This window comes from Anarhichas minor, unplaced genomic scaffold, assembly GCF_050575085.1.
Source record: "Anarhichas minor isolate MPS153535 unplaced genomic scaffold, ASM5057508v1 ptg000007l, whole genome shotgun sequence".
Classification (NCBI taxonomy): domain Eukaryota; kingdom Metazoa; phylum Chordata; class Actinopteri; order Perciformes; family Anarhichadidae; genus Anarhichas; species Anarhichas minor.
Window position 1 is genome coordinate 20,956,489 of NW_027466453.1, and position 19,290 is coordinate 20,975,778.

At 39.5% G+C, this 19,290-nt stretch overlaps 3 protein-coding genes across 4 annotated transcripts; 2 read left to right on the top strand and 1 right to left on the bottom strand.

Moving 5' to 3' along the window:
- Window positions 1–2,707: 2,707 nt before the first annotated feature.
- Window positions 2,708–7,384, top strand: LOC142945160 (apolipoprotein L3-like). Its single transcript, XM_076086573.1, has 4 exons — window positions 2,708–2,967; window positions 3,894–4,364; window positions 4,467–4,586; window positions 5,945–7,384. Exons 1-4 carry the CDS (start codon window positions 2,954–2,956, stop codon window positions 6,876–6,878), a joined length of 1,539 nt encoding a protein of 512 aa, XP_075942688.1. The 5' UTR covers window positions 2,708–2,953; the 3' UTR covers window positions 6,879–7,384.
- A 1,751-nt stretch (window positions 7,385–9,135) lies between these two features.
- sult3st1 (sulfotransferase family 3, cytosolic sulfotransferase 1) lies at window positions 9,136–12,017 on the top strand. The gene is made up of 6 exons (XM_076086574.1): window positions 9,136–9,544; window positions 9,663–9,868; window positions 10,553–10,679; window positions 11,310–11,404; window positions 11,517–11,688; window positions 11,770–12,017. The coding sequence occupies exons 1-6, from the start codon at window positions 9,403–9,405 to the stop codon at window positions 11,877–11,879; spliced, it is 852 nt and encodes a 283-aa protein (XP_075942689.1). The 5' UTR covers window positions 9,136–9,402; the 3' UTR covers window positions 11,880–12,017.
- Window positions 11,905–19,002, bottom strand: eif3d (eukaryotic translation initiation factor 3, subunit D). 2 transcript variants are annotated; one of them, XM_076086571.1, is made up of 16 exons: window positions 18,848–19,002; window positions 17,801–17,926; window positions 17,675–17,720; window positions 17,225–17,361; window positions 17,039–17,124; window positions 16,814–16,886; window positions 16,347–16,462; window positions 16,143–16,275; window positions 15,886–16,033; window positions 15,232–15,362; window positions 14,882–14,967; window positions 14,564–14,693; window positions 14,010–14,152; window positions 12,644–12,836; window positions 12,463–12,556; window positions 11,905–12,022 (listed from the first exon to the last, which is right to left on the bottom strand). In XM_076086571.1, the coding sequence occupies exons 2-16, from the start codon at window positions 17,921–17,923 to the stop codon at window positions 12,009–12,011; spliced, it is 1,653 nt and encodes a 550-aa protein (XP_075942686.1). In that variant the 5' UTR covers window positions 17,924–17,926; window positions 18,848–19,002; the 3' UTR covers window positions 11,905–12,008. The 2 variants fall into 2 exon arrangements, with proteins under 2 accessions (XP_075942686.1, XP_075942687.1); XM_076086572.1 differs by lacking the exon at window positions 11,905–12,022 and having other exon boundaries at window positions 12,452–12,556.
- Window positions 19,003–19,290: the final 288 nt, after the last annotated feature.

A 19,290-nucleotide genomic window follows, 5' to 3' on the forward strand; every position in this document is an offset into this window, starting at 1 on the left:
TGATGCTGCCGGTCCCTCCCGGTGGCCTTTATGAGGTGCGACTGGAGCTTCCTGATGCTGCGGATAACGCAGACACTGACCTTGACACAGATGTTGAACTAAATAGAATAAGAATTTGAAAAGAATTTGAAAATTAAAAGTGTTTTCTGTTAGTGAAAAAAAACACTGTTATGAATTAATATATTCTAGAAATACTTTCAGATGTAACAGTGGATAACGCAGACACTGACCTTGACACAGATGTTGAACTAAGAAGAGCAAAGAAGAAATGTAAGTTGTTTCAGTATGTTATCAGGAAGTTGATGCAGAATGATGTCTAGTATATTGCTGATGTCAGCAGCTTTAAAACCTCGACTGGTGTTTTCACTGGACTCACTGGGAGAAGTGAAGAATCCACTCTGCAGCTCTCTGGTTGTTCTCTGCAGAGTTCTGCTGCTAAAACAAAAACTATTTGAAGCGTTTGGATGATGAGGCGGACGCTTATGGCTCTGAATTTGGTTATCGTTGATGCCGCTGGACATTATCTTAACATAGTCTATGAGAGAGATTGATTTTTTAATTTGGTATTTCCTGCTGCTAACTGTTAGATATTGTTTGTAAGGGACCAAACTTTTTTGGTATAATTCCATTTAATCAGCTTACAAGTCAATTTGTAATTTTTTTTTGTAACCTTTTTTTTTTGCATTCAATGTTTATATTCTAAATGTACTGGAGTAATATGTTTGTCTTCGCTGCAATGTTCAAAATGTTGTACTTCATGTTTGTGTCTGTGCTGCATGACTTCCACCACCAGGTAGCGCCTTTAACTAAGCCTAGTCTACTTTGAGTCAGAAGTAGCCGAAGTAGAACAAATACTTTTCTGTGTTTATTCTTTGCAGTTTGTAATCGTAAGTTCAGCAGCTGAGAAAACATACTGGAGAACTAAAGTGAATTAGTGTTTTATTGGAAGACGAGAGTCCCAAAATAGAAATATGCAGCAAATGTAATCTGACATTCTAGGATTATAAATCTCGAATGCAGATATCAGATGAAACTTTGACACAGACCAAAGTTTCATTCAAGGCAGTTATGTTTGTAGAAATAATAATAATAAGCCATTCCAGCTCTTCTGTGCACAGTAGCAGGTTACTTTTGACTGTTTATTTGGCCTTTTTGTTTGCAGGATAATTGTACAGTGAGAACTCACTTTCTGCTTTTAATTTAAAAAAAGATGTTTTCAATGAGATTGTTTTTCAGTGGTTTGCTGCAACTGGAGGTTGGAAGTTGCACTTGAGTTTTTATTCTTTGCAAATGTTAACCTTTAGTTTTTGTTATTAAAGCAGCTATGTGTTTATATTCTGTATGACGGATGGTAGGAGGTATTTTCTCGGTGGTCAAGATAGATGAAGAAATATCTGCCTTCAGTTCAGTAGCCATGAATGAAAGTAGTTTTATAAAGTCTATTTTATGAAATGATATGAAGGATTGATTGAATGATTCAGCACATGTGGGATCAGACAAAGAAATACTGAGAAACCAAATGGATATTAGATAAAAAAATACAGAGCAGAAAATTAAGGTGGTGAAAGATGTATCCGCCCCAATGTACCACAACATCAAGAAAAGCTTTTTACAACATTAAAAGCTGGAGACATACCAGACGACTAAAGAGCAGAAAAGTGATCTCAGAGTTCATCTCTGTAGTGTTCAGTAAATGCTGTTACACATGTTTGTTTCGTTTCTTGATGCCAGTCCTCCATATTTTAAAAGCTTTTTAAAACCCACTGTAACGTTTTAGAAACATAAACCCAGTTGAACAAAGTTCTGCCTCACCCTGAATAAACTAAAGACAGAGGTGGGTGTAGTTTATATGTAGATAAAGAGATGAAAGCAAAACCAATGATGCTGCTGAAGTATTTCATAAGGCTCTAGTGCAGTTATCAGATGAAACTTTGACACAGTCCAAAGTTTTATTTAACCTGACACCTCTAGAACTGCCGGTTATGTTTGTAGAAATAAACAATCAGTACATAAGCCATTTCAGCTCTTCTGTGCACAGTAGCAGGTTACTTTTGACTGTTTATTTGGCCTTTTTGTTTGCAGGATAATTATTCAGTGAGAACTCACTTTCTACTTTTACTTTAAAAAAATTTCCATCAAGTCAATATACTTTTTTAAAATGAGATTCTTTTTCAGTGGTTTGCTAATGCAACTGGAGGTTGGAAGTAGCACTTGAATTTGTATTATTTGCAAATGTTAACTTTTCGTTTTTGTTATTCGAGCTTTGATTGTGTTTAGATACCAGGATGGTATTAAGTCTTTTCCTGCTGTCTTGCATAACAGGTATGTGCCAACATGCACGTCCACATACTCGTACTTAATGGTCGAGATAGATGAGCCGATATCTGCATTCATGTCTGTAGCCATGAATGCAGAATGTTCTTTACAGCCTATCTTTATAAAATGAAATGAATGATTAATTGAATGATTGAGCAACTGTGGGACTTCCTCATACAGCCAGACAAAGAAATACTGAGAAACCAAACAGAAGTTAGATGAAAAATACAGAACAGAAAATGAAGGTGTTGAAATATGTATCCACCCCAATCAAGAAGAAACCTGTGTATCTAAGCAATTTCCTGATGGCAGTCCTCCATATTATACAAGCTTTTCAAAACCCACTGTAAAGTTTTAGAAACATTAACCCAGTTGAACAAAGTTCTGCCTCGCCTTGAATAAACTAAAGACAGAGGTGGGTGTGGTTCATATGTAGATTAAGAGACGAAAGCAAAACCAAACTTAACGGAGTGAATTGCACATATTGAAGTTTGGTCACACAAGGTTCTTCACTCAGTGCTATTTAATAGTATTTCAGAGTTTGTTCCATCTTTTTTTTTTTTTTCTTACATTTTGTCTGCACAGGTAATATCTGAAGCCACAAGGAGTTGTAGTCGTACCAAGCGGAGACAAACCGATGTCGGAGTTAAGGTAAAGTTTGAATATTTTTTCTGCTGCCAAGACTCCAGATTCTTTTCACGGCAAAGCCTAAAATATTAGCAGCCTATAATAAGATAAAGTTATGTTTACAATAAGGTCTGATGTTTTCAGCTTCTAAAGATTTAGTTTTTATGTGTGTGTGCATATATATATATATATATATATATATATAGATATATATATATATAGATATATATATATATATCTATATATATAGATATATAGATATATCTTAAAACCCCTGGTTTTTGTGTTTGTTGCGTTGTGATCGGTGAAATGTGGTCGTCTCTCCCTGTCTCATGTGTTTATCATTAATAGGACTGAAAGAGGTTAATATATTTAGAAAAAAAGACATGCAAAATTGGAAGGTTTAGTGTTTTTATATACTTTCCACATATACTGGCTTTGATTCAGTCAAAAATCAAATGCATAGTAAAGATGTGTTATTTGTTATATGTCACAATAGACATTTACATACATGAAGTGTTTTTATTTGAGGGGCACAAAAATAGCAACTATGTTTAAATGATAACTTAATATTCATCACGAGCCATTTGGCACTTAATGCAGATAAAATAGAAATAATTATTGAATCATAATAATCACTTTATGAACTATTATCTTGCAGTCAGTTGTCAAATAACTTTATACCCTCCCTCATGGGCGGATTATGAGACAATAAGGCCCTTCTACATAGGAGCAAGACACACGGACTTCATGATTGTTTAGCCTCATTTTGTTGTTGTGTTGATGTTTCTTTGTGGTCATTTTGAGTCTCTTCCTGTTTGATACTTGTCTTTTTGAGTAGCATTTTGTATGTGAAGGCCAGTGAGGCCCATTCAGTAATCCATCTGCCCTCCTTTAAATAAAAAGACCCTCCCCCTTTCCCCTAACTGAGATTAGTCTACATGTTACAGAGAGAACCTGCAGAGGGCTTTGTGCCAGTACATCAAAGATACCCTCAGCCATATTGACACAGTGAGAGGATTCTGTGAGAGTCTCTCTACATGGACGGATGCAAGGAAGACAGAGCGGACAAAGATGAGAAAAGTCACCAATCAACAAGAGCTGGCTGCTGTGCTGAAGGACACTCTGGGAGGTCTGGAGAAGCTCGACTGCTTCCTGGATGCAGTGGAGAAGCTGGCGGTCACCTCCCTTCATGTGTTCACGGTGGAGAACCTGGTGTTACATCTGCCAGAAGGAATCAGACCTGAACATGTTCAGGTTGTCATCTTTGCTGCACGTATGATCTGCCCTCTCCTCCTCGAGTTTAAAAGAGATGCAAGTGTCTTCTTCCTTCCCAAACTTCAGAATGTGGAAGTGCTGTCATATCAGCTGAACAAATACATTCAGACCACCCAGAAAATCTGTAAAATGTTAAAGAAAAGGTAAAGAGACATTTCACCAACAACACATTTTGTTTTCATCATTTCATTAAATTAGGATGAAACATCTCCAGTAGAAATTTATAGCAACCGTGTCTTTCACAGCTCCTTCAGTGACTTTTGCCTGAAGATGAACGTCAAAACCCTGGTGGACCTCGATGTGGATTTGTCAGAAGATGAAATGCAAAGAATGCTTCATCACATTAATCAGCTCAAGGAAATCCGGTAAGCATCTTCCATGTATGGGTTGGTTCTATTCAGGTTTCTCGCCAAAACTACATTTTACAAGATTACATTTTATCACGTTATGATAACGTTATAATTTACCTTCGTCCAATACTAATTTTCACTGAATGGAGCTTGAACGCACCATCATTTAACTAAAAGGAACCTCAGTATGTTATAATAACAGGTGATTACTGTTGCTGCAAACGTTACTCGCTCTCCTCCCTATTCTAGATGAAACCCTTGGAATATAAAAGGGTTCTCAGTAGAACCCCCTGGATGGGTTCTGAACACCACAGTGGACACATTTGAAATGTATTTGTGTTAAAAGCAAACATAATCCACAACTAAATACATTTCCCTTAAAACATCAGTCACACCACAGTTTCTTTGTATAGGGAAGTGATTTTTAGGAGACCAGGCTGGTCAGAAAGGGTTCCAGTGGGAACCTTTTATAAAAAGTTCTACCAGGAACCAAACAGGGTTCTCCTATGAGGACAAATCAAAGAGCCCTTAGCACCTTCATTTTTCAGACTGTGGCATCATAGGTATAGACCACAACTGTAGTCGTAGTCTGAGCATTAACTGTGCAGCTGCAGCTGTGTGCTCACAGCCAGTGAATGTATACTGGTGGAGCTCAGCCTGTTGAAAGGAGTAATGAGCAATGAGCCATGAATGTCTGGTCAAAATGTCAAATCCAAAAATATCAGCCTGTTGCTGGCGCTAAAGGAACAGTCAGAAGATCACCAAAGTCATAACGATTCATCCACTGGAGACCATGAACATCTTTACCGAATGTCATGACAATCCATCCAATAGTTGTGGAGGACCGGCCGACTGACCGACCAACATTGCCATCCACAGACCCGTGCTGCTAGCACAGCTAAACACTAACACAGGTGTAGTATGTTGTAGTTCAGACCACAGCGATGATTTGGAGTTGTACTCAAACACAGACTATTTTCATATTGATAACTTTGTAGTGAACCAGTGTATGTGCACACTAACGTGAATCTAGACAAGGGGTCTCCCATTAGTTTTCATCCTCCAACTTTGATACTGACATCATGTCAGTCTGCAACAAGTTCAATGTAGTTACTTAAAAAATACAAGCTGGTGCAACGTCATCAATGTCTTTTGAGGAGAGACTGAAAAGCAAAAAAATTCCCAAATATCAATGATTTGTTAAAGGCGTTTATTTATATATTTATATATATATATATATATATATATATATATATATATATATATATATATATATATATATATATATATATATATATATTTAAATTTTAAAAGCTATTCTTTTGAAAATCTATACATTTTCTTTTTTAAATTGTGTCTCTCCTCTTCCCCAGGGACTACCAGCCCTTCCGCATGGTGTTCTTGTTCCAGGAAGTGTCATGTTCTGACTTCATCAGTGAGTTCAACAAGCGAAGGCCCAGGATGCTTCAGTCTCTGAAAGACCTGGAGCAGTTTGCTGTTCAGCTAGACAGGATGAACAAGGGGGCAAAGATCTCTAGTGTGGCAGGCAGCTCAGTGGGGGCAGCTGGAGGTGTGCTTTGCATCGTTGGTTTGGCATTAATGCCTGTAACAGCTGGTCTTTCTCTAGGTCTCATGATAGGTGGGACAACACTTGGAGTTACCAGTGGAGTCAACAGTGTGGTCACCACAACCACAGAGATTGCGGTAAACCGTACTTATCAAAACAAAGCCAGTAAGTCTTTCCAGAGCTTCATGGAGGATGTGCAGAGTATCCAGGATTGTCTGGAAGAGGTGTCCACTCAACCAGCTGTTAACATTCAATTGAAAGCAGAATATGTCAAGGTATTAATGACGCTGAAGACTTCTGTGTTCGTTGGACTTGGCATTAATTCACTTATTACAGATGTCTCTGCTTTTAAGGCAGTGCAAAAAGCAAAAACACTACGTAACATTTCCAGGGTGTCGTCAGAAATACCAGATATTGGTCAGGCAGTAGGCAAGGGGGCCCTTGCCCTCTCAAACACAGCCAGGAAAGTATACATTGGGCTCAATGCTCTCTTCCTTGGCATGGATATCTTAATCATCTGTAAAGACAGCATCAGTCTGGCCAAAGGCAGCGAGACTGAAGTCTCACAGTTCATCAGAGCCAGAGCCACACTTTGGTGCTCAGAGATGAAGTCATGGCAGAAGATCTATGACTTCCTGAACAAAGGTCAGCTCTCATTTGAGAAAGACAAAGCTGTCCTGGAGACGCCATTTTATCCAGAGAGGAAAATAAAGAAACGCAAGTTGTGTGTTATACTGTAGTGCTCAGTGAACAGAGACGATTACCAACTCTGACACTTTGATCACATATCAGATCCATATAAACATCATCAAAATTCTTAATTAGCTGTATATTGAGTGACATAAACCAGTTTATTCAATTCATGAACCTTTTGCTAAACCTGTTTCAAAACATGACTTATTATTGTGTGTTATTTAGCACTTTACCTGATGATAAACACTAATGAAAAATATAATTACTATTTTAATTCTAGAGTTGCAATTACTGTAAAATTAAATTAGAGCAAAAATATTATGCAAATTACATTCTGTACAATCCTTATGCTCTTCTTTATTATGTATGTATGAATCAATGTGCACATTTTTCTTGCATAAATAAATAAGAATTTGAAAATTAAAAGTGTTTTCTGTTAGTGAAAAAAAACACTGTTATGAATTAATATATTCTAGAAATACTTTCAGATGTAACAGTGGATAACGCAGACACTGACCTTGACACAGATGTTGAACTAAGAAGAGCAAAGAAGAAATGTAAGTTGTTTCAGTATGTTATCAGGAAGTTGATGCAGAATGATGTCTAGTATATTGCTGATGTCAGCAGCTTTAAAACCTTGACTGGTGTTTTCACTGGACTCACTGGGAGAAGAGAAGAATCCACTCTGCAGCTCTCTGGTTGTTCTCTGCAGAGTTCTGCTGCTAAAACAAAAACTATTTGAAGCGTTTGGATGATGAGGCGGACGCTTATGGCTCTGAATTTGGTTATCGTTGATGCCGCTGGACATTATCTTAACATAGTCTATGAGAGAGATTGATTTTATATTTTGGTATTTCCTGCTGCTAACTGTTAGATATTGTTTGTAAGGGACCAAACTTCTTTGGTATGATTCCATTTAATCATCTTACAAGTCAATTTGTAATTGCATCCTTTTTTTTTGCATTCAATGTTTATATTCTAAATGTCCTGGAGTAATATGTTTGTCTTCGCTGCAATGTTCAAAATGTTGTACTTCATGTTTGTGTCTGTGCTGCATGACTTCCACCACCAGGTAGCGCCTTTAACTAAGCCTAGTCTACTTTGAGTCAGAAGTAGCCGAAGTAGAACAAATACTTTTCTGTGTTTATTCTTTGCAGTTTGTAATCGTAAGTTCAGCAGCTGAGAAAACATACTGGAGAACTAAAGTGAATTAGTCTTTTATTGGAAGACGAGAGTCCCAAAATAGGAATAAGCAGCAAATGTAATCTGACATTCTAGGATTATAAATCTCTAATGCAGATATCAGATGAAACTTTGACACAGACTAAAGTTTCATTCAAGGCAGTTATGTTTGTAGAAATAATAATAATAAGCCATTCCAGCTCTTCTGTGCACAGTAGCAGGTTACTTTTGACTGTTTATTTGGCCTTTTTGTTTGCAGGATAATTATTCAGTGAGAACTCACTTTCTACTTTTACTTTTTTAAATTTCCTTTTGGTCAATATACTTTTTTTAAATGAGATTCTTTTTTGGTGGTTTACTGCAACTGGAGGTTGGAAGTAGCACTTGAGTTGTTATTATGTGCAAATGTTAACCTTTAGTTTTTGTTATTCGAGCTTTGATTGCGTTTAGATACCAGGATGGTATTAAGTCTTTTCCTGCTGTCTTGCATAACAGGTATGTGCCAACATGCACGTCCACATACTCGTACTTAATGGTCGAGATAGATGAGCCGATATCTGCATTCATGTCTGTAGCCATGAATGAAGAATGTTCTTTACAGCCTATCTTTATGAAATGAAATTAATGATTAATTGAATGATTGAGCAACTGTGGGACTTCCTCATACAGACAGACAAAGAAATACTGAGAAACCAAAAAGATATTAGATAAAAAATGAATAATAATAATGAATATGTAGAATATTGTTGAAAATTAAAATATTTTCTGAAAACAGGAAGTTATTAAACACATTGATAAACGTTTTGTGTTCTGGAAAGTATTCTTTCCTCTTTTCCATCCGATCATCTCACAACTCCTCAGAATTTACTTTGGATCCATCGGAGGGGTCCTGACCCTCAGGTTGGGAACTAGAATACTGATGTATCTAGACAGTGTAGGTATGTATAAGTGGGCCTTTTTAGTCACCAATAAATACATACATGCATACTTATTGTGTTGTATAGTTTATGGTGAATCCAGTGTTCTCCTTTTTGGCTTTTTTTTGTAGTTTACTTTGTGTGTGTATGTCTCTTTATAGTCGTTTTGTAGTCGTTTTGTTGACTTTTTGCATTTTCTGTAGTTGCTTGTCTCTTTTGCAAAAACAGACTGACAGACAGACGGATAATAAACAGACTCCAGAAGGGTTTGGAACATTAAAACATCAACACTGTTATATTTCAAGCTTACTGTTGGTGGCAGTGTCTACCCAGCTGTAATTTCAGATATAGGTTTATTCAGGAAGAAGCCAATAACATGTAGGAGTCAAAGTTCAGCTGCTCTACCTGTGAGCTGAGAGGCTTTTCTGGTCTTTAATGTTTCTCTCATTGTTCTGTGTGATTCAGAGGAAACATGGAGAAGATCACAGACCATCTCCACAGGTACAAAAACTACAACTTTGCTGTTGGTCTCACAACTCCAGAGTACATGGATTCCCTCCAGAGCTTTGAAATTCGAGATAGTGACGTACTCCTCGTCACTTATCCAAAGTCAGGTGAGTGAGACAAACTCTTCTTCATCGCATTACTTACGTTTATTTTATTCATTTATTTTCCTTCCATTGCTGGGAACACATTTACTGATCAGGTATTATGTCTCATGATGACCCTCAGGTACCATATGGACTCAACAGATCATCATCTCCATCTGTGAGTTGGACGGGGGTCTAACTAAATATCCAAACAACTTGGAGCAGATGCCGTGGCTGGAGTACACGGAGGGGCGAGAAGATTACGCCCTACGACCTTCTCCACGGCTCTTCTCCTCTCACCTCACCCCGGCTCTCATGCCCCCCGGACTGAAGGACAAGAAGGCAAAGGTCAGGAGTCCAAATCAGTGTGAATATGCGTATTAATAGCTTCCCTTTACTATTTATTCCATATATACCCTATATAATGCACTGTACTGCTATTTGCGCCTCTGGTTGGATGCTAAATTGCATTTTGTTGTCTCAGTACTTGTTTAAACTATTCTAATCTAAAGGTTTTAAAGATATACTTAAAAATGTATATGATAAATCAGTGGTGGACAAAGTATTCAGATGTTATACTTAAAAGTAGAAATAACAGTCTAAATATACTCCCTTTAAATGTAAAACCTCAGGGGCCTGTTTCACACACGATATTTCAGACTGGTCTGTAGTATCAGGCCAGTCTTTATGTTGCTCAGAGATTAGTCTAATGGTAATTAGACTGTTTCACAAAAATCAAGATAGAAAGGAGATAAGATCTTTTTAAAGACCCAGTAAAATGCATTTCCTAGTTTTATTCCTGTGTTAATTGTTCATTTATCGCTTGTTAAATGTCAAATTAGTTCCAGAACATCTTTACATTATCTTATAAGCGTTTGGTGACTCGTCCTGCACTCATGCGTTTGCGTTGACCTCTGAAAGTCCAATCAATTATTTAGCCTCTCTTATTTAGCTAAGATACACATTTTAATTACTGGCATGGAGGAGAGAGTGGTGTGTATTCATCTCTGGGCGGATTTGTTTTTATGTCAGATTATCTACGTGATGCGGAATCCAAAGGACAACATCGTCTCCTATTACCACTTCAGTGGTAACAGTGGCCTCCTGGAGACTCCCAAGAGTTTTGAGGACTTCTTTGAGCGGTATCTGATGGGAAATGGTGAGGAGCCGGCAGAATCTGGAAGATAACCATCTGATCATGATGGAGAAGTAACAGAAAGATTGGAAAGAACATTTATGTTTTAACAAAAGTTTGTATTGTGTGTGTGTTGACAATACCTGCACTTGTTTATGGACATTTTATATATATACATTTATATGTATGCATATATATATATAAAATGTCCATAAACAAGTCCATATATATCTTTTTGTCCAATGTACTATACTTACTTTTTTACAGCTTTTATCGAGATTACATGACTGAGTTTTTCATGCTTTTTAACAAATACCATGACGTTTTTATGGCATGCTATACTATGTACTATGTATATACTACTATACTATATATGGATTTAGTGTGTTCTAGAGTGGTTACAGCGCTTGCCATATAATCGCAAAATCTCAGTTCCGCCTGGGGAGCTTTGTTTATACTTAAAATTATATCCTCTCTACCCCCTTTATTTCTACACTGTCCTGTCAAATAACATGACATTTGTATGTATTTTGTGGCATAGTACCATGACATTTATATTTCCACAGCATATAATATTTTATGGTGCACTATACTTAGACTTTTCTGTGACATGCACATTACGCCTTGTGTAAAACCGATGTATCCATTGTACAGTTGGAGCATCTTCCTGGTTCGACCACATCAGGGAGTGGCATTCAAAGAGCGACCAGTACAACATCCTCTTCCTGACCTATGAGGACATGGTTCTAGTAAGATGTGGTTGTTCAGCATTTTTGCTTGGCTCGGAAATAATACATTTAAAATTCTAATAAAATAGTTGTCAGCGTCTAAACTTTTGGGCTTCTGTGTTTTCTCTTTTAGGACCTGAAGGTGGCAGTAACTAAGATCTGCAACTTCTTAGGGAGAAACCTGAGTGAAGCAGCCATTGAGCAAGTTGTGGAAAAAGCCACATTTAGGAACATGAAGAAAGACTTAAAAGCTAACTATGAGTTTTTGCCACAAGAAAAGGTGACGAAGGACTTCATGCGCAAAGGTAACGTTAACATGACCGCAGCTCCTGTGCAGGAAAATATAAACAGATATCAGGTCTAGTTGTTTTTTTAATTCATTGCAGGTAAGATCGGAGACTGGAAGAACACTTTTACTGCTGCTCAGAGTCAAAGAGTTGATCAACTGCTTCATGAGAGACTCGGTGATATGTCTCTGAAGTTCATCTGGGAGTAAGATATGAACACGAGCACTAATAAACTTGGTTGGCCAATCTGTTGTCTTTATTGAACGTCAAAAGGAAATTAACTTGTTTCTTTGCGTATGATGAAGGCTTGCTTTAGTCACTGGAGCCGACTCCACACTTTAGTTCTCTTCCTCTAGAATGAGAGAAACGAAAACAGGATTATTATGGAAACAAGTTTCAGATAAGTTCTGCGTTTCAGAATGTTATAAGGAAGCAGGCACATTGTACTTCAAACACCTTTGATGAAAGTGAATGAGGGCAAACAATTTAACATTTATGGGACTGATTCACAATCCAAATTGGGTTTTTTTCTTCGACAAAAGGCGACTTAAACATGATTGAAATATCATGCTTTTAGGATTTCATGTGCTATATTGTTTCACATTAATAATAAGATAAATTGCCCAGCCCTAAAGTGAAACAGTTTTATGACATTGATGGTAAAACTATACAAACAATATGATATTCATGTCACCAAAACATTTCAGTCTCCAGAGTGAAACCATCGACATGCAGCCAAAGCTCAAGCTGTGTCTGTACATACATGAACAGTAGCTACCAACTAAGTCTCACCCTCTTCCTCCTCATCCTCTTCATCTTCTTCTTCTTCCTCCTCCTCATCAGAGCTGAAGGTCCCATCAGGCAGGCTGTACACCCGAATCACTTGCTGTTGACAAAAACAGAACATCGACCCATCAGCACAACAATTCACAGCTAGTGTTAATGCGTCCCTGAGGAGTGACTGACGGCTCACCTTGTTGGGGTCCTTGAGGATGAGGTACTTGCCCTCGTCCAGCTTGCGGCAGATGTCGATGACGCAGCGGAGGATTCCCCAGGCGTTCTCCATGCTCAGGTTGATCTGGCTGGCGAACTCGTTGGGTTTGAACTGCTGGGTTCCCAGGACGACGTGACGAGCGGAGTCCTTTGCGTGGTACCGAGACACGTACCTGAAGAGCACACACACAGAGATGCAAAGACTACAGTCAGTCCACGCTGACACAAACTGTTAGAATGTCTGCTTATTGTCTCTTTACAGGTCACTGAATCTTTCATTAAAGACATTAGTTTGTGTCCTGGCCATCCACCCCAGGAACCAGCAGAGCAAATGTTTACAGAGGCAAAGGACAGATATAAGGGGTTCGTTTCAGGCGGCGTGTTTGCTGATGTGATAAGAGTGAAAACTTGGATCAAGTCCACGCAGCAAAGTTATCAAGATAACAGTAAAGCTGCTTCTTAAAGCAGCTTTCTGAAAGTAACATGAAAGCTGCCTCCAGTGAGTCACCCGTCGATTACTTTAGCTAATGCTAGCAGCCGGCTGTATGATAGTGGGGCAGCCTACTCACGGTTCACACACGTTTATTTTTCCTGACTTTGAGGAAAATAGTCACCGGGGTGAAAAGGCCGCTGATGGGATTGAGAATTAAACTAAATCGAGCAGCCGCCGCCGCCGCCTTTAGCGTGGCTAGCTGGCGCTGCCTCTCCCGTGTTCTACATGTCAAACGTCTTTCTGAAGCCAGATAAGTAACGAGACCAAATGTCATCGTCCTCAAAGTACACGGTGCAACTCAGGCTGGACTCTGACGTTACCCCACACAAACTGATCTGCCCCAACATTTAAGTATTGTCGGGGCAGATCAGTATTAAGTATTATTTAAGTACTGGTCACAAAACATCCATTTTTCAAATATACAAAACTTGTAAACGTGCTCAGTTTCCAGTTCACTAGGTACACGAATATACTACAGTCCTGCAATACATCCTCCCTTCATGAAGATCATAACGGTTTTTTTTTTTGTTAAAAGGTTTGTGGTTCTAATGAATACCTGCAGATGTTTCTATTATTTTGTCCACCTCGGTTAGTTCAGTGAGGATCGGCTAAATAACAAAAACAACGCAATGATTTATAGCAGGACTGTTTATTAGACCGCATTAGTTTAAGCTAGGTGTGCCTAATAAACTGATAACTGACTGTATGTCTCTAAATAATCAACAGAAATGATCTTAAGTAACAATGTTATTGTGCTGAATGCTCTTGGTGACACAAAATATCTATATCCATCTATATATTTATAGATAGATATATACACAGAGTAACAGTATGTCATGTGTGTGTTCCTCACCCCAGTTTGAGGTACTCGGATCCAGCCAGCATGGCGCAGCAGGTCCAGCGGGCCAGTTTGTAGCTGTTATTCTTCAGCTCGGTGGCCAGGACGGCTCCTCTCTGAGAGTCCAGCTTCTGACGCCAGTCCACCCCGTTACAATGCTGAAGGTACAACAGAGAGAAAAAAGCAGTTTAGTTTTGAAAATCTAAAAACACATCGTTAATATTCTTAACAAAACTGAAGCCAGTCGGATTTTTAATTGCACACAGGGATCATTTTTGTGGTTAAAGTTTGACCTAAATATCTTTTTGGGACTTCTGCATCCCGACACGTTTGCTCACAGAGTCGTTCCCCGTTTGTCACGACTCTCAAACAGGACAAACTAGAATAAGGACCGTATTTTAGTTTAGCCTTAAAAACAGACACTGATCTCAAAAATTATTTTATTTTAAGTTCAGTCAAAATGATTGTTTAATAAAAGAGGAAAAACGACATTTGAAAAAAGGACGCGTGTTTTTAAGCCTGGTAATATAAAGTAAAGTAGCTCAGGACTTCTCCACGCTGCCTCCTACCCTGGAGTCCCACTCGTTGAGAGTCTTGACGTTAATGAAGGACACTTCTCCGTTGGCACCAGTCATCACTCCGTCGTGTTCACAGCGAACTATCAGATCAATGTCTTCCCCGAGCTTCCACTGGCGGTACCTAAAGAACACAAACAAGCCGTCAGCCTGAGAGGAAACAGTTAGTATAGCCAACAGCAGTTTTATTATCTTGTGATAATAGGATAAAAAAACATCTAATATTTCACATTCAAGTAGCTTATCAGTGCTTTACACCATGTACAGGCTTACAGATGTTAAGTACACCTAACCACAGGGTTCAGGGCCTACCTGTAGGCCACAGATGCCACCTCGCTCTTGTCCGTATCCTCCTCCACAAACGGGTTGGAGGTAGGAAACTTGTAACGCTCTCCACCCTGAATAAAAGAAGAAAACCACGACACATGTTCATAAAATAGTCAAAAGGAAGATGATCAATTTGTAACGTGCAACTACAGACAAACCATGTATGACTGGAGGCACTCGCTGAAGCAAAGGTTTGACATTTTGGGAAATACGTTCATATGCGTTTTAAAAGGAGTTAGATGAGACAATTGTCTGTCTGCAGCCAGCAGCTGCTTAGCTTAGCTTAGCACAAAGACCTGAAACAGGTTGGGGGTTCAACTTGAGTGCGTTCTCACCACACGTAAACACTGCTGGCTGAAGTTGTGGTTGATGTATGTGGCCTCCATCGCCAAGTTACGAGGAGAGTTGAAGGAGTTGCCCTCATCCTGCGGCGGCTCGTTGGCGGTCTCACTCACGGTGAGCAGGTCTGAGAGGAGCAGTTACAGATGTTACAGATGTTGCAGTGGTGGAAGTAAATACTCAGATCTTTTGCTAAAGTAAACGTACTAATATCACGCTGGGAAAATACTCCACTAGAAGTAAAAGTCCTGCATTCAAAACCTTACTTTAGTAAAAGTATGCGAGTAGTATCAGCTACATGTATCTTTAGTATAAAAAGTAAAAGTATTGATAGAGGAGCGAAATGTTCGCCGTCAGTGTTTCACTATTATATAGTAGATGTTTCTGGATTAATATTACTGCTGCATTAATCTGTATTATGCGTTGTAGCTTTATATCCTGGTGGCTGGTTTAATCTCCATCAATGCATCACATTCTATAAGATCATCGTGTTTGTCCCGTGAGAACCTCGCATCTCTAAAAAGAACAAACTGCTGTTTTCAGCTTTGTGACGATGCTTTTAACAGCTGATCCAAGAGGCTTTTTAAACAGTTTATTTTTAAGGAGGAGGGTCGTCTCAACACATACAGGAAACACCGTCAGCGCCTCACCAAAGTCAGAGTTGTCTCTCTTGTCAAAGAACAGCTTGTTGCCGACTCTCTGCACGATGATGTCCCAGGAGTTGACTGAGCGCGTGCAGCACATCAAGGTGGCCAAGATGGCGTCCGTGGCAAACACATTGCCCTGAGTCTTAGCCAGCTGAAAGAGAACAATACAAATACAGTTTGTTGTCAAAGAAAGCATGAAAACAACAACAAGTTGAGATTGATGTTCACTGAAGCAGATCCTTGTGTGTAAACCTGTTTACCTTGCGGATGACGGGGTCGTCGGTGGTAGTGACGGTGTGGAAGATCCTCTTGATGCTCTTCAGCTGCTTTTCATTGCGGGTGGTGATCCGGTCAAAAGCCTTGTCGTAGTGCTCCAAAGCACCGCAGCACTCGCTGCAGGAAACAAGAGCTCGTCACCTTCTGGAGTCACATTAATGACCGACGGGTGAGAGAGGTTCACTTACATGTCTTCGGGGTCGGCCACCTCCATGTATCTCATCTTCATCAGTCGGGGGAAGTCCATCTCCTCCTTCACCTCCCAGTCGCTCCTAACCTCCACTGAGGAGTCTCTGGGTTTCAGCTGGGACATGAAGTACATGGACATGGAGAGGGCGGTGTAGAGGGAGAGGGGGGGGGAAGAGAGAGAGAGAGCGAGGAAGGAGAGAGAGAGAAGGGTTGTATAAGAGAGAGAAAGATGGTTGCACAGGAAGAACAAATGTTAACACTGATGCCACCAAATAAAACCCTCAACAGAAGAATCAACGCGCTACAAGAACACAGAGAATTATCTCGCTCACAAAATTCGGTTATAATTTCAAAGTTTGTCCAGACAACATCATAAAACTCAAGTCATCATGTTTCCTCCGTACATCTAAAAAAAATATACTACTGCAGCTCTGATCCAACAATAAAGCCAATAACCGATGGATACCTGGGATTTCTGATCCCACTTCTGACGAACACCAAACTGCTTCTGGAACTTCTTCTGCAGACGCATGCGATCCCTGAAAGACACAAATGTGAGATTAATGTGAAGTATTAACAACATGATCAGCTGTCAGAGAGAGAAAGAGAGAGTGCGAGAGAGAGAGTGAGAGAGGTAAAGAGAGGTAGATGTGCAGACATGCCCTCACAGACAGTATGTGATGGTTCTCACCTCTCCTTCTGCTTGGCGCTCTTCGGGAGCGTCTGCATGTTGAACTGAGTCAGGTTCCTTCGGTCTTTGTCTCTGCGCAGATTCCTCTGTAGAACCAAACAAACGTGTCATTAGATTCTTACATTTTGAATCAGCAGAGCGACATGTATTGTTGGGGGTGTGTGTGTGGCCTTCTGGGGTTCGTACCTGAGCAAACCTCATGCGGTTCCTCTGGTAGGCCGTCTTCTGCGTCTTGGCCGTGTCCACCAGCTGGAAGCTCGTCTCATCCTCCTCGTGGAAGTAGGCGTACTGGCTCCCGCCTCCGAACTGAGAGGAATATTTATCTGAAGACAGAAAATACACAAGAAAATCAACTTAAATCCATGTAATAATCTGTGTATTTGCTCTTTATTTCAAAATGTTTGAATGCTGGAAATGACTGTTTCCCACAAATGGACGATGTCTTTGTGGTGATTAATTAACTAGAAGAAACATTGAAGATGTGTATTCACAGTCTTTCAATTTGAATCTGTATTTTCAACCGTTCAACCGTTCGTCACACAAACGTATGAAGTGAAACCACTATACTCTATTTTTTAGAAGGAGGGACACTCAAATAAAATCTACATCTGAGGAACATTTGGACAGATGTCTTACTTGTGTATCTCTTGTCTTGATAAGTGGCTCCGGTCCAGTCAGCGACCTGACAGAGAGAACAAACACCGTGAGTTAAACTTCTTTCATTAGAGACCTTTAATAATGTTCCATGTGAGAAGAACAAACCTTTCCCAGACGGTCTCCTTTGCTGAACGGCTGGTAGGGCATGTCTTTAAACTTCTCTGGGACCGCACAGGGACCCCATCCGGACGGGTTGTCCTGGATCACAGGGGCGTTGAACTTTGCCATGACCTGAAGTCAGAGAGAAAAAGACAAAATGTCTGAAATTGTGTAGAGATATTTTTTAAACAGAGTGTGAAGGTCTAAAGATGCACAGGGTCTCGGGCAATGAGCAGCACTGATTTATCCAGCAATGCACTAAAATAAATATGCACCGATCAGCTTACGCAGTGGGCTCATCATCATCGACCCCCGAACATCTAACAACCAAGTATCACTTCAACAACATTGTTCTCGAGTTATTTTCTGTTATTTGGCCAATCAGTGATTTTAATAGCCTTTTAAGCACTGACTCACATATTTTCTTACTATTATTCGCAGTGATTAACTGCAGAAAACGTCAAAGTTAGTAGTTACAATTATTAAAACGGATACTAGCAGAAGTGACGCCACTCCTTCGTCACACCGTTAGCTGATCAACATGTTTAATTAAGATGACATTCTGGAGAATATATTGAATAACTTATTTATATTCTTGGAGTAAAGCTTAGGCGTTGGTCGGCTGATACAAAGACATTTATATCTCACAGCATCTTTTAGCTAACATCTGGCACCACTAGCTAACATAGCTAACATGATCTTATGTTACCTTCACTTGTACCGGCGTCACATGCTGACGTTACATACAATTAGCTAATATCTGACAAATATCGAGGAGGACACATAACGGATTTAGTGTAACTAACTATCCAAACGATATCAACTAAAGATAACCAAACTTTCTCCCGGATGTTGAATGTTTTATCGGGTGTGACTCGTTTAGCTAACAGTGGCTAACGCTAGCCATCTTGCCAGGTGGCCGCGCTAGCCCGGCTAAGCTAACTCGGGTGTCAGGCCGCAAACACGTACACATGACTCTCTACGATTTAACTTTAAACACGACTGAAACCGGTGGCTTCTCATACGTCTGTACATGTGTTTCTGTAATCTTACCGTGATGGATGAGACACCCTATCTGTACTTTTACTCCAAGCAGTCCTCAAACTATGCAAAACCCCGACGGAGCGCCGGTGAGAAAGGAAGTGACGAGTTACCGTAAATCGGAAACTGCCGTATTACGAGTGTAGCTGTCATAATGCTGAAGGTCTACGAGGCGTTCGAGAGCTATGGTGTAAATGTATAAATATATATATATATAATTAGCATCAAAACTATATTATCTATTATATATACATAGGAGACATGTATTTTAGCACATAATATCACACCTGCCCTAGTTGCAACATTTTAATGTCTAGTCTACCTTGACTTGACTATGTCAGATATAATCCCGAGTACTATACTGCCTATACTGCCCAGTACTATACTGGTGGTCGTAGAGCGTAACTATATGTCTGTATAAAGTACGTTTTATTTTCACGGTTTTAACCGGAAGT